Source organism: Macrobrachium nipponense, chromosome 9 (assembly GCF_015104395.2).
Source record: "Macrobrachium nipponense isolate FS-2020 chromosome 9, ASM1510439v2, whole genome shotgun sequence".
Lineage (NCBI taxonomy): Eukaryota > Metazoa > Arthropoda > Malacostraca > Decapoda > Palaemonidae > Macrobrachium > Macrobrachium nipponense.
Window position 1 is genome coordinate 59,240,736 of NC_061110.1, and position 13,206 is coordinate 59,253,941.

Here is a 13,206-nt window from a genome sequence, read left to right on the forward strand (position 1 = left end):
AGTATATTTAGGTTAACCATTTTATACCTGATATTATATTCCCTTAATATTGAATTGCATTGTTATTACCATACGTTTATATTGGGTTTTCTCTTGTCAATTGCAGAACCCGAGTATGGCGTTTTGGATAGTGCCGAATATATTTTAATAAATATAATAAGTTTTGCCTTGCATTTAATTGCCCTCGCTTGAGTTTGTGCTAGTAGGTGCATCCCACTTTACTATATTATATTTCTAGGGTATTTAACTACTGTGTTACAACTGTCATAGGTTCACTGTAGCCATTATCTAGCAAAGAACCTGGATATAAAATATCACATAAAACCTATGCACAGGAACCTAACAATATATATATATATATATATATATATATGTGTGTGTGTGTGTGTGTGTGTGTGTGTGCATTATTGTAAATAAATAATTATTTTCACTTAGTCTATGTGGACGCGTTCCTTTCAGTTTCATTCTGTGCATCTGAAGTTGATGTTTCGCTTGATTCTTTTGCGTCATTTTGGCCCCTGACAAAATACTGCTGCTGTCTTGTGTACAGTTTTCATGGTATCACTGGTTATAATTAAACCTTACTTTTTGTCTGCCCTTTTGGCCTATAACAGTGCAACGACATCCACCGTTACGATATCCATTGGTCATCATTACTGCTCACATTTCACTGTAGCCTTCCTTTGTTTAGGATTTCGCCGTGAATGTCCTCACTCCCATTGTCCACAATTTCAGTTGCAGACCAAAAGGCGGCAGTTTGCTCTGCTCACTTCAGGGGGTTGTTTTTGTGAAGTCTGCAAATAACTAGCTCCTCGTTGGACGAGTGGTTAACGTGCTCCCCTACCGATTCGATAGTCTTGAGTTCGATTCACGACTCTGCCAACGTGGAATCAGAGGAAAGTATTGCTGGTGATTAGAAATTAATTTCTAGATGTAATGTGGTTCGGAACCCACAATAAGCTGTAGGTCCCGTCGCTAAGTAACCAATTTGTTCCTAGCCACGTCAATACAAATCTAATCCATCGGGCCAGCAGCCCTAGGAGAGCTGTTAATCAGCTCAGTGGTCTGGTTAAACTAAGATATACTTGACTTTTCTGCAAACAATGTCCTTATTTACGGTGCGCTTCCTATAAAACATATATTTGAATTGATGGAAGTTATTTGGAAATGAACCAGATTATTGAAATAAAAAAACGAACCGCACTTCGCGAGGCACTGGGGAAAAGAATCTTGGTCTAAAGTTACATTAGAAAAGACATGTCATTTTATTAGGGAATTTTTATACGACAAACAAATTAATATACCAATTTTATGAAACTTTTTTACTAACATGAAAAGCACCAATAGGAAAACTTACTTCTAAAGTCTGAACTAAAAGAAAAGTCATGATTACCTTTCGAGTTACCTCTTTACTTCCATTTATCTAACACTTTTCTAGAACGAAATTAGTACTTAACATAGATTGGAAATGCATACCACAATGCCATAAAGGTTATCTTTAAAAAAATGTTTTTCCCCATCATTATTCATTTCTGAAAAACATGTTGCAAAAATATTGTCTGCACAATATAAACATTGTTCTTTGACCTTTATTAGCCCATAGCATACCTCGATAAGTTAAAGAAATTGGCTCAGTGGGATTTTTAAATTTAAGACTGACTGAAGGAGTATACTACGCGTTTTCGCTCGCCTGCTTTCTAGTGATGCTGACAATTCCGAAGGGGTCCATCTGTTCTACGAGCTCCTCATACAATGGAAGACCTGGTACTTGCCTTTCTCTTTTGTACAAAGAAGACTTGATGATGTCAGGTTTATTTCTTCCTGAAATACAACAACGAGAGGACAAAATCACCGAAGTAGGCGACGGAAGCCAAAATGCAGAAACTTCCCATCGCCATGTCATCTGGTCTGCTATAGGAGGATACATCTTTTGGTATCTTAATGGAGGTTCCCTTTAATTTGGCATCGAAAAACTTAGTCATCCAAGGTCCTATATTCACAGTCGCAGATCCTACCCCCACAATCTCAGATCCTGCCTTCAAAGTCACAGATCCTGCCCCCACAATCTCAGATCCTGCCTTCAAAGTCACAGATCCTACCGTCAGCATTAACACGAATAGCACGAAGTTCAAGGGAATTTCCTGGTATGGAGAAAAATACAAACAAGAAACGTTATATTATCGACATGGAAGTTATATTTTCATTGGCTTATTTACGTAGTTAAATAGGAACAAAACTCACCACGAATAATATTGTGACACAAAACAAACGCCACTAATTCGCTACGGTGGACAATAGTAAAGTCACAGAAAAAAAAACATTCCACAGGAAAAGTCACAAATTTGGCTAGGAAAAAAGTCATAGGAAAAACGTCACATTAAATTTATGGTGACCAGTAATAGTCAAAGGGGAAAAATTCACAATATTTCTTGGGTGTCATTAGCTTTATGATATTTAGTCTTTTGTTTATGTTTATACGGAAATCCCCAACGGGTTTGTGCTAAACATGCCGAAAGGTGGCTATATACCTGGTTAAAATTCTTAGGGGTCACTAACTAAGAAAGTTTATCGTGACTTTTATCATATGGCTTTTCTTACCTGCATTCCTTGCTGCATACACACCATTCTTCGTAACTGGCAACTATAGTGCGTTTACTTCTCTAAGATTTCTGTGGTGTGGCTTGTACGGATATCATACGTTGCCAATTTTCATATTATGGTAATAATATGAGCTTCATGGAGTCTATTGAAATAGTTTTTATTTCTTGAAATGTGATTCTTTGATTGCATCAGATATTTTGAATATATCTTATTTCGTATATTCTTCTTTAAAACCACAGTTTCATTAATGAAAATGAAGATATGGCATATTTTCCCCGGCGATGCCAGATCTGAGTTCAGTGGACCTATGGTTTTTAAGAGGATTTAAAAGGTCAAGGTCAATATCATTAAAGGATACTCGCACTCGATCACCCACTGTGAAAAGTATGGACAACCCAGCCCAAGTGACTCACGTAAACGTCTTCACCCACCACCTGAGGCCAAGGAAATAGTCTATAATTTCCTGAAATACTTCATTTTATAAAAACATCTTGAAGGTCCTGTACAACTGATGTTTCTGAGGCTATCCAGAGAACATCGAAGCAACAAAAGTGTTAGAAATGACTATAATGGAATCTCCGGTGTTTCAAAAAAGAAAAGAGAAAGTGAGTCTTGTGACTGACTTGGATGATTTTGAGAAAAACGTTATGCAGAGAAGGAATGAGTGATTGTCTTTTCCAAGGGCATAATAGATCGATTGACTTATGAATTTATGTTTCAAGTCCAAACACCGGAGCCAACAGGCCACTCAGCGCATCTATAATTATAGAAAGAGAAAGAAGGAATAGCTTAGTAGAATCGGGAATAAAAAAAAAAAAAAAAACATTAGTGCACCATTCATTTCTACGGTTTCTACCTTCTTTCTTTCAAACCATTCAATATCCGATATTCACCGTTCGAGAGGAGAGTCAGTCTTTACTACCTCCGACCAAAGGTTAATTCATTGCTGATGTGACCTATGCTATTTCCGCCTCTTCAGTAGAGATCAAAAAGATCCCCGCCTCCCTCTTCTGTGTTCACCAACCTAGTGTCTTTCAGGTACCTGGTCAATGTCTCGTTTTGTGTTACGCCGACTCTGTCGTTTCTTCCCTCTTATATCTTGCCTATCATGCATCCTCCGAGCCGGGCTAGAGAAGGGATTTACGTTATGAAGTAGATGTAAGTACTTCATATAGAAGTATTTACACTTCCAGAGATATGAGACGATGCTGCTCTGAGGGCAAAGGCAATAGATCTTCCTCGTACAAAATCTGTAAAAAAAATATATAAAATGAAGGAAAGGCGCATTCAACTCACCAGAATAGTTTTCTGGATATCTGTTGCTCCCATGATGTAACAAACAAGCAGCAAGGGCGTGATGATCAGAGCCGTAACCAAAACTCCACAAGTAAAGTAAGTGACATCAGGATTCAGGAGACCCACTTTACCACCTCGGAAAACGCCGAAGGCGACGATGACAAAAACCTGAGTAAGAACATAAGAAAGAAAAGAAGTTAGAAATATGCTCTTGTTGCTGCTTAGTTCTCTGACCTACTTTGGCTCATTCATGCTCAAGTCATTTCCTTTTCCTTCTATCTACAGTCTACACTGACACATGCTGTAACTATGAATGAGTAACGTTCGCCCGGCACAAATCCATACGTATTACAATAAAACGTCTACAAAATACTGTTTGTCATATTTGACGACTATTTAATCTGCTTATGAACTGGTAAGGGAAAAGAGAAATGTCACTATTTCAGAGCTCGTTGTGCATAAAGCGAATTACACAGCTAAGATAAAAGTTCCCGAAAAAATGTATCACAACACCTGCTCCTTTGTTTATTCGTTTGTTTCGTGTATTTCTAGAATATAAATAACTTTCCTTCAAATATCGATACAGGTTAAACCTTGTACGAAAAGAAGTTTTACATCCGGAAAAGTAATCACTCAAATACACATATTACGGGTGTGGATGTGTGTTCATTACTAACATCAATAAATCCCTCCTGCTTTTTTGGGATACGCTTATCGCTTGTGATAAGCGTGTCCCAAAAAACATGAGGAACTCTAGGAATTAAAAAGTGTTTGAGGTTATCAACTATATACTGCACACACACACACACATTATATATATATATATATATATATATATATATATATATATATATATATATATATATATATATATATATATATAAATCCATTGAAATCTAATGCAATTGAAGTATCTATTGTCTGACAGCACCTTCCGGTTTCTCGCATTGATCTTATCTCTCAAGGTTAAGTCCTGAGGTAAATATAACATCGAGTTTTCTGTACAACGTATAATGCTGTATAAAACCATTAGCTCAATGACCGGATCTCCAGTTGCTCACCAGATGCGGTAGAGTGAGTTCGCGTCCCGTGCCTCCGTTAAGTGCTGCCAGATGCATGATCCATGGCTCACTTTAACCTTAAATAAAATCAAAACTACAGAAGCTAGAGAGTTGCAAACTGGTATGTTTGATGATTGGAGGGTGGATGATCAAAATAGCAATTTGTAGCCCTGTAGCCTCCGTAGTTGTTTAGATCTGAGGGCAGACAGAAAAGTGCGGACGGACAGACAAAGCCGAGCGGAATAGTTTTCATTTACAGAAAACCCAAAAATTGTCGCTATGATGCTCCATATATTTGCCCCTTTGCAAAAAGCTTTTTCACCTCTTAACAACTCATGGTTGCTGTCAAAGGAATGGGAACGCTTCAAGGAGCCTACAAAGTCACACAGTGGCAATTATGGTTCAACAATCAAGAGTTCAGATTCAAAGGTAATAATATGAATAAAAACTGTTCATCAGTAAAGAATGGTCGTCATTCGAAACAGAAGTGGGCGATCTGACATTAAGCTTCGTAAAACTGGATTCGGTGAGAGTCTGAAGACAGAGAACACTTGGTAAGTCACCACAGCACTGCTCTCTTCCACGGAATGAAGTCTGACCCGACACTGAAAACCAGTTTGATCTCAGTCACTGACATCATATTCACAATTTTTAGTTTTCTGAAAAGAAACTTTTGTGCCAGCTTTGTCTGTCTGTCCGCAATTTTTTCTGTCCGTACTTTTTTCTGCCTCAAATCTGAAAAGCCACTGGGGCTAGAGGGCTGCAAATTGGTCATTGGATCATCCAACCTCAAATCATCAAACAGACCTAATTGCCGCCCTCTAGCCTCAGTAGCTTTTATTCTATTTAAGGTTAAAGTTGGCCTTGGTCGTGCGTCTGTCAATGATATAGGTCAGGTCACTACCGGGCCGTGGTTAAAGTTTCATGGGCCGCGGCTAATACAGCATTATACCGAGACTACCGAAAGATAGATCTATGTTCGGTGTCATTGATTCTGCGCTGTACAGAAAACTCGATCACGTCGGAAAAAACTTCTACGCACTTTTTACTCGTTTCTTTTGGTTCTTTTTATCTTTTGTAATTTTACCTATCTCGTGTGACGTCACACTTGCCTTACAGAAAGAATTGTAGTTTCAGATTAGCACACTGTTGTCCTGAAATAATAAAGACCACTAATAGTTCAGTATTTACTAAGAATTGAGCATTTGGAAGACTACGATCAGAACAACAGTGGCGTTTTTTAGGGCGGGGCCGGGGTGGGGCTGGGGTGACTGTTTGAAATCGCCCCCCGGGCCCCAAAGTGAGGGGGGGGGATGCCCCAAAATGTGAAATTTAACCATTGCTCCAATGAAAGGGGAAGCTAAATCCAGTGGTCTCAAACTGGTCAAGGGTTCCATATATATTTGGACCCGAAAGTTTGGGGCCCACTAAAGGGGCCCAATTTCTAATTTTGTGAACAGAAGTGTAACAAAAAATGTTATGTAAAAGAAATAGGCTTTCCAGGGGCCCCCTCCCAATCGTAGGGCCCATTATAGACTTTCACATACGGATCGGAGGAGGGTGGGTAACGTTGATTGGGGTAAGGGCAGGGACGATCTAAGGCAATTGATTACTGCTTATAGGGGTCCTAATTATCCTCTGAGGGCCCCATTTGCCCAGATAATAAACAATCAAATGATTCATTATATTTAACTGGATTAAGTGGATCTTCAATTATTCAATGTACACCTAGTTATAAGAAATAAAATTTCTGAAATTTGCATTTACAAGTGCCTTTCAAATGATCCTACAATTGCTCGTATTTTTCAGATTTTCCCGGGGGGTGGCCTATAGTGGCTCCCCCCACCCCCGAACCCTCCAGCTGCTCTGGCCCGCTTCGTTCGCCTCCCACCCCATACGAGGGGCCCCAAGTGGGACTGTTCCCCCGGGCCCCAAAATGTCTAGGAACGGTCCTGCACGCACACACACACACACACACACACACACACATATATATATATATATATATATATATATATATAATATAATTATATATATATATATATATATATATATATATATATATCGAAGGTTACTGTCAAATCCCTTCCCCAGAGATTAATGCAACACAAACAGTCCGCATGGTATGGCCAACAGAGCTCAGCTATTTGGAATTAAGTAAATAATCATAATTACAAAATAAACTTGAATTTGTCATATATGATTTCTAGCAGCAATTGTGGGTTCAAAAGCCAGATGGTAGAATCAGCATTGATTAAACAAAAAAATGCGATAAAACTCTCAAAATAAGCTTGGGACTCAGATATTATAGATAAAATCTTTCTCCAACCAGCAATTAAGAAGATTCAGAAGGTATCAACTGGAGTGATGTAACAGCTTAGCTCTGGAACTTCTTATTTCATTTATATACTTTATTAACTTTCAACTTTTGGTATTTTTATGGCCTGCATTTATTAGATGGAATTCTGTTTTAACAGAAAATATTTCACAGTTATATATATATATATATATATATATATATATATATATATATATATATATATATATCAGTTTTACTCTTTCTTTTGTATAGGTAGGTGTTTCTGAAATTTTAGTGAAGTCCTGTACTTTTAATATGTCTGACTTTGGAGGTGCTGTTCAATTTTAACTTTTAACTTTTAACTTTTAACTTTTTACTTTTACTGTATTGAGAGCTGTTGCCATGACATTTTTAATATAAATTAAATTAGATCAATTATCAATGTTCGTAAACTTATATATATTTTTAGCCTTGAAAATGCGACCTGGAATTCGTCGCGAAACGTCGGCATTAATAAACTGTTGAAAGATGAGGATGCCTTTACCTACTACTTCCTTCGGAATATATCTTCTTTGAGCTCCAGCTCCGGCCCTTATGTGTATATATATATATATATATATATATATATATATATATATATACTATAATATATATATTATATATATATAAATAATATATAATAATATTATTATATATATATATATATAGATATATATATATAAATATATATATATATATATATATATATATATGAGGTAAAAATGTTCTGTAACAACAGAATTCCATCTAATAAAAGGAGCCCATAAAAACACCAAAATGTAGAGAGAAAAGTACTATATTTCAGAGACTGCTGTCTCTCTCTTCAGGTATATGAATGAGAAAAGTTTACAGAAAAGGTGGTATTTATACCAAGAGATTCGTCCACAAGTAAGCCAATTTAGGTCACCCCCGCTGATAATCTTCCTTTAATCTTCTTAAGCGTTGGTTGAATGAACACTGCGTCGACGATATCTGATATCCAATTCCCTTTTGAGATGTTCATTACCTGCTTCTCTTTTATTAAGGCCGATTCCATCATTTGACTCTTGTACCGGCAGTTGCTGCTATAAATTACACGTGACATATTCCAGTTTATTCTATGGTTATGGTTCATTTATATGGTTGAAAATAGCCGAGTTTTGTTGTCCATACCTAACTGACCGTTTGTGTTGTATTAATCTCTGGGGAAGTGATTTACCTGTAAATCCGATGTAAGATTGGTCACAGTCCTGGCATGGGATCTCATATACCCCAGAGTCTTTGGGAGATGTCTTTTGTTGGACGTTAATCAGGGATTTGGCTAAGGTATTTGGGTAGGTAAATGCAAAAGGGTTGGATTTCCCAAGGGTGTGAGTTACTCTCTTAATCGTCTCCAGGTGGGGAATTTTTATTTTATTGTTGGGTGTGTCTCTGGTCTTGTCTTTAGGGGGTCGGTAGAAAATTACGTTTGCTTTTTGAATTGCTTTCTCAATTATATGGTCAGGATACTTTAAAGATGAAAGTTGCTTGCGAATTAGTTCAAATTCTTTTTCCAGGAAATCTGGGGAACAAATTCGTAAGGCTCTTAAGAATAGGTTGCTAGCTACACCTATCTTGATAGTATTGTCATGATAGCTAAAGTAGTGAATATATGAAAGTGAGAACGTTGGTTTTCTGTATATGGTAAATTTGTATTCTGTCGTGTCTCTGATTATTAAAACATCAAGAAAAGGAATTTTGTTGTCTGTTTCCCATTCAACTTTAAATTTGATGCTGGGCACTAATGCGTTTAATTTTGAGAGGAATTCATTAAAATTACCCCACTTATTATCCCAAAATGTTAGTATGTCATCCACGTATCTCATCCACAGCATGTTTTTGGGTTTTATTGCATTTATTACTGTAGTTTCAAAGTATTCCATGTACAGATTGGCTAAAATAGGACTTAAAGGACTACCCATACTACACCCGAATTTTTGCTTGTAGAATGGTGAAAAAGAAAACACTTAAAAACATTTTAAATAAAAAAAATTTATTATTAAACTCAAAATTTAAAAGTGAAATTCACAATATCAGGGAAATTTACCGTTGCTTGAAAACAAAACAAAGTTTTGATTAATTCTTGAATTAATTAAGTAAAATTAAATCAAAATTAGTTTACCACAAAATTCAAGAAATTTAATTCAATCAAAATTCAAAAGTGTTAGACAATAATTAAAATTTGGAAATTAATTCACAAGTGCTAAACAATACTAAAACTTGAACAGAATTCTAAGTAAATGCAAATTAATTCACAAGTGTTAAATTCAATTAAATGTGCAACAATTAATTATTAAAAACCATAAAGTTAATTAAATTGTGAATGCAAATGAAAACAGAAAAATGTGGAAAATACCAAAATTGTAAAAAGCATTGATTACACAGAATATAAAATAAAAACACACACTTTAATGAGAAACAATGGATGAATGCACAAAAAATCACTTCAATAAGAAAAATGGATAAATGCACAAGTAATCACTTTAAATGAAACAAACACAAAACACAAAAATTTGCAATGTGTAAAAAATTTAAATAGCTCTCTAAACCATTGTAACTATTATTTACAACAAATAAACTATCATTAACATATTACCTTGGTACCAATTGTTTCTTTCTGCTGCAACTTGTTCAAAAATTTTCACCAATTCACAATATTTAAAAAAAAAAAAAGGCGCTGTTACACACTTGTACAATGTTTGTTCAGATTCCACAAAAAGCACTAAATAATACTAAATAACTCTAAGAAATACAAAATCTAAAACTTACGAGTGATCATTAAATAAGTATTACTTCTTTACGTTACTGTAATATCAAGTATGGCGAGGGAGAGAGAGAGAGAGAGGAGATAGATCTAAACACAATGACGTTCCAAGTCTGAATGAATCTTTCTTTTCGTACGGAAGCTGAACAGTGGGTTTCGCACAAAACGTTTGGGGCTTGTGAAAGATGGTGCAATCCTTCTAGAAGCTTCTAATATGACATAACTTTACAGAAAAACTGTGAAATCTCCAGGTGGCTTCTCGATAAAGAAGTACGCGTCTGAAATCAGTCATATACTTAGTATGCTCAACTAAGATGTACTCGTCTGAAACAGACTCCTCGAGCAAGTAAGATTGACATGTTATGAAAGCAAAATGGAGACTTCGAGGTCTCTTATCTGAGGTGTTGACATATTACGGAAACAATTTCTAGTTTGGAACGGACAAAGTTGATCTCTCTCTCTCTCTTCATTCTACATTATATACTTTTAAATTATGTTATGCAAAATCTGAACATACATTTTTAGACATCCTATAACTCTAAGCTAAATAAGGAATCTGAAAATTTTGCAAAACTTTTTTCTAACATTTCATACAGTCAAGAGAGGAAATATGCGCTATGAAAGTACCAGCATATATATATATATATATATATATATATATATATATATATATATATATATATATTTGGCAATGTGTGTATGTATGTATGTATGTATGATTGGTATGGGCGCCCGGGCCATCGATCTGATGGAACTGAGATTCAGAACGGAGATGGGTTTCCTCCCCGGGAAGGTCGAGACCTACGTTTGGGAGCCCGGAAACCCCTGGGAGCCCAGGCTTTCAAAGTTTCTACTTCCCCCCTCCAAAGGGTGAGAAGGGATTCCCTGAAACAGAGCTGGTTCTGCCCATGAAATGGGGCTGGCTATGCCTGTAGACTTAGTTACTTTACAAATTTCTGTATACATATGACTTATCATTTGGAAAAGAATACTATAGGGTAAACATTAATGACATCAAAGAGGGTGGTTTTAGAAGGGGGTTGACAGAGAGATAAAATGAGAGGGAGAGAAAGTGAGAGAGAGTAGAGGGGGTGTTAGGGAGATAGAGAGGGAGAGAAAGTGAGAGAGAGTAGAGGGGGTGTTAGGGAGAAGAAAGAGGAAAAAAGACAGACAAACAGACAGAGAGAAAGAGTTGGTATTACTGAGAAGAAAGAAGGTAAGAGACAGTGATTGTTGGAGAGAGAAAGAGAAAGGAACGAGAGGGAGAGGAAAAGAGAGAGAGTAAGAGAAAGGAGTGAGAGGGGAAGGAAGAGAGAGAGAGAGAGAGTTGAGGGGGTGTTAGGTAGGAGAAAGATGGAAAAAGTGAGAGAGGGAGAGAGAGACAGAGAAGAGCAGTTGTTTGGAGACAGAGAGACAGATAGAGAGAGAGATGGAGAGTTGGTATTAGTGAGAAGAAAGAGTGAAAGAGACAATGATGGTTGGAGACAGAAAGAGAGTCAGAGAAAGGAGCTTTCTCTTTTCTTTCTTTTCAATTTCAGTTTCAAACGCCTTTAGTTCCCAGTCAGGTTGGCTTTTGCCGTGACTATCAATAAAGCCCAGGGACAGTCTCTCAGAGTGGCTGGCATCAACTTGGAGCAACCTTGCTTTTCTCACGGGCAGCTTTATGTGGTGTACTCAAGAGTGGGCTCTCCGGAACGCCTGTTCATTTTGTCACTGGAGGGAACAACAAAGAACATAGTCTACCAAAAGACTCTCCGGTGAATTGGAATCTCTCTGTCAACACCAAGAATTTTTCTTTCCATACATGTTTATGATGCTTCATTTTGATATTCATTTTCAAGGATGTTGTTTGTTTTGTCTGATTTGAATTCCTCACAATTCAGGTCGAGGTACTGTATTCAGTTGTGGCTTGATTTATCAATTTTCTTTTCATAAACTATGCTCTGGATTACACGGACCAATCTAGCTGGGACCTGCCCGTAGGGTGGGTAACCAGCTAGTATATATATATATATATATATATATATATATATATATATATATATATATATATATATATATATATATATATTTACAATAAGCTATAGGTTGCCAGACTTCAATATGAAAATCAGCTTGGCACAAAGTTCATGAGTGTTGATCATCTTATACAAGGAGATTCCATTTGGCTCACCTGAGCCAAAACTGAAAGGCTTATATACTTCAGTCACGCGCCTTTGCCCCATGTCTTGAGCATGACAGAATAATACAGAAGGTTTTATGCAAATTCTTCCACAGTTACATCATCTTACACCAATATGCTGAAGAGAAACAAAAGTGTCTCCGTGATATCAAAAGACAATCGAGTATTAAAGATATTGATCACACAAGGTACTAAAGAAATCGTTCAGGATGTCAGCTGTACTGAAATCACCCGACTTCACTCAAGATTTTGAAATTCTTACAGATGCCAGTGACCTTTAAGTATATGTAGTCTTTTGGTATAACAGCCACCAGTATATTGACCACTCTGTAGCATACTGTTATTAAAAGTTTAATGAAATTCATTGTAACGACAGTTACAGAGATTCTAGCACTAAGAATTTCGCTCCATTTGTTCCAGGTAATATTTTCTTCACTACTGATCCTATGGTACTTCTACGTCAGTCATTATTTCCAGATCTATCAGTGATGGAGTACCTGCTATTGTTAAGATATGTTTTCCCATGGCGAGCAGGTGCCAAGTAAGCGTGCCGGTTGGAGATGGCAACTGGCGTCAGTATGTAATTGAGGACCTAATAAACCACACGCCTCTACCACCGTGTATCTCTTGTCCCACCTTGACATCCAACATGGCGCAGTGATTCTTAAGGACCAACGTGACCCTCACCATGCCCTTCCAGCATCGCTCAGCGCAGTCCACCCCAAGGGCCGCACGCCCTGTCGTCCCCCGTGGGCTCGTTCCTGCCCTGCAAGAAGCCAGGCAGGCCATGGCGGCACAGCTACAAATGATCAACTCCCTCCGTGACCGGATTACGACACACGCTACCCCTGCACCACGTGTCCCTTCGTCTGCAGCCCCGGAGAAGTGTGAAATCGAGCTGAAGCCCGCCGCGTTCAGATCCTGGAGAAGGTCGATGGAATGTTGG

The 13,206-nt window shown here is 37.3% G+C and overlaps 1 protein-coding gene across 1 annotated transcript; it reads right to left on the bottom strand.

Annotated features, from left to right (window-relative positions):
• Positions 1-426: 426 nt before the first annotated feature.
• On the bottom strand, positions 427-12,911 carry LOC135218076 (uncharacterized). The gene is made up of 3 exons (XM_064254218.1): positions 12,897-12,911; positions 3,898-4,065; positions 427-2,141 (listed from the first exon to the last, which is right to left on the bottom strand). The coding sequence occupies exons 1-3, from the start codon at positions 12,909-12,911 to the stop codon at positions 1,812-1,814; spliced, it is 513 nt and encodes a 170-aa protein (XP_064110288.1). The 3' UTR covers positions 427-1,811.
• Between the last annotated feature and the right edge of the window lie 295 nt (positions 12,912-13,206).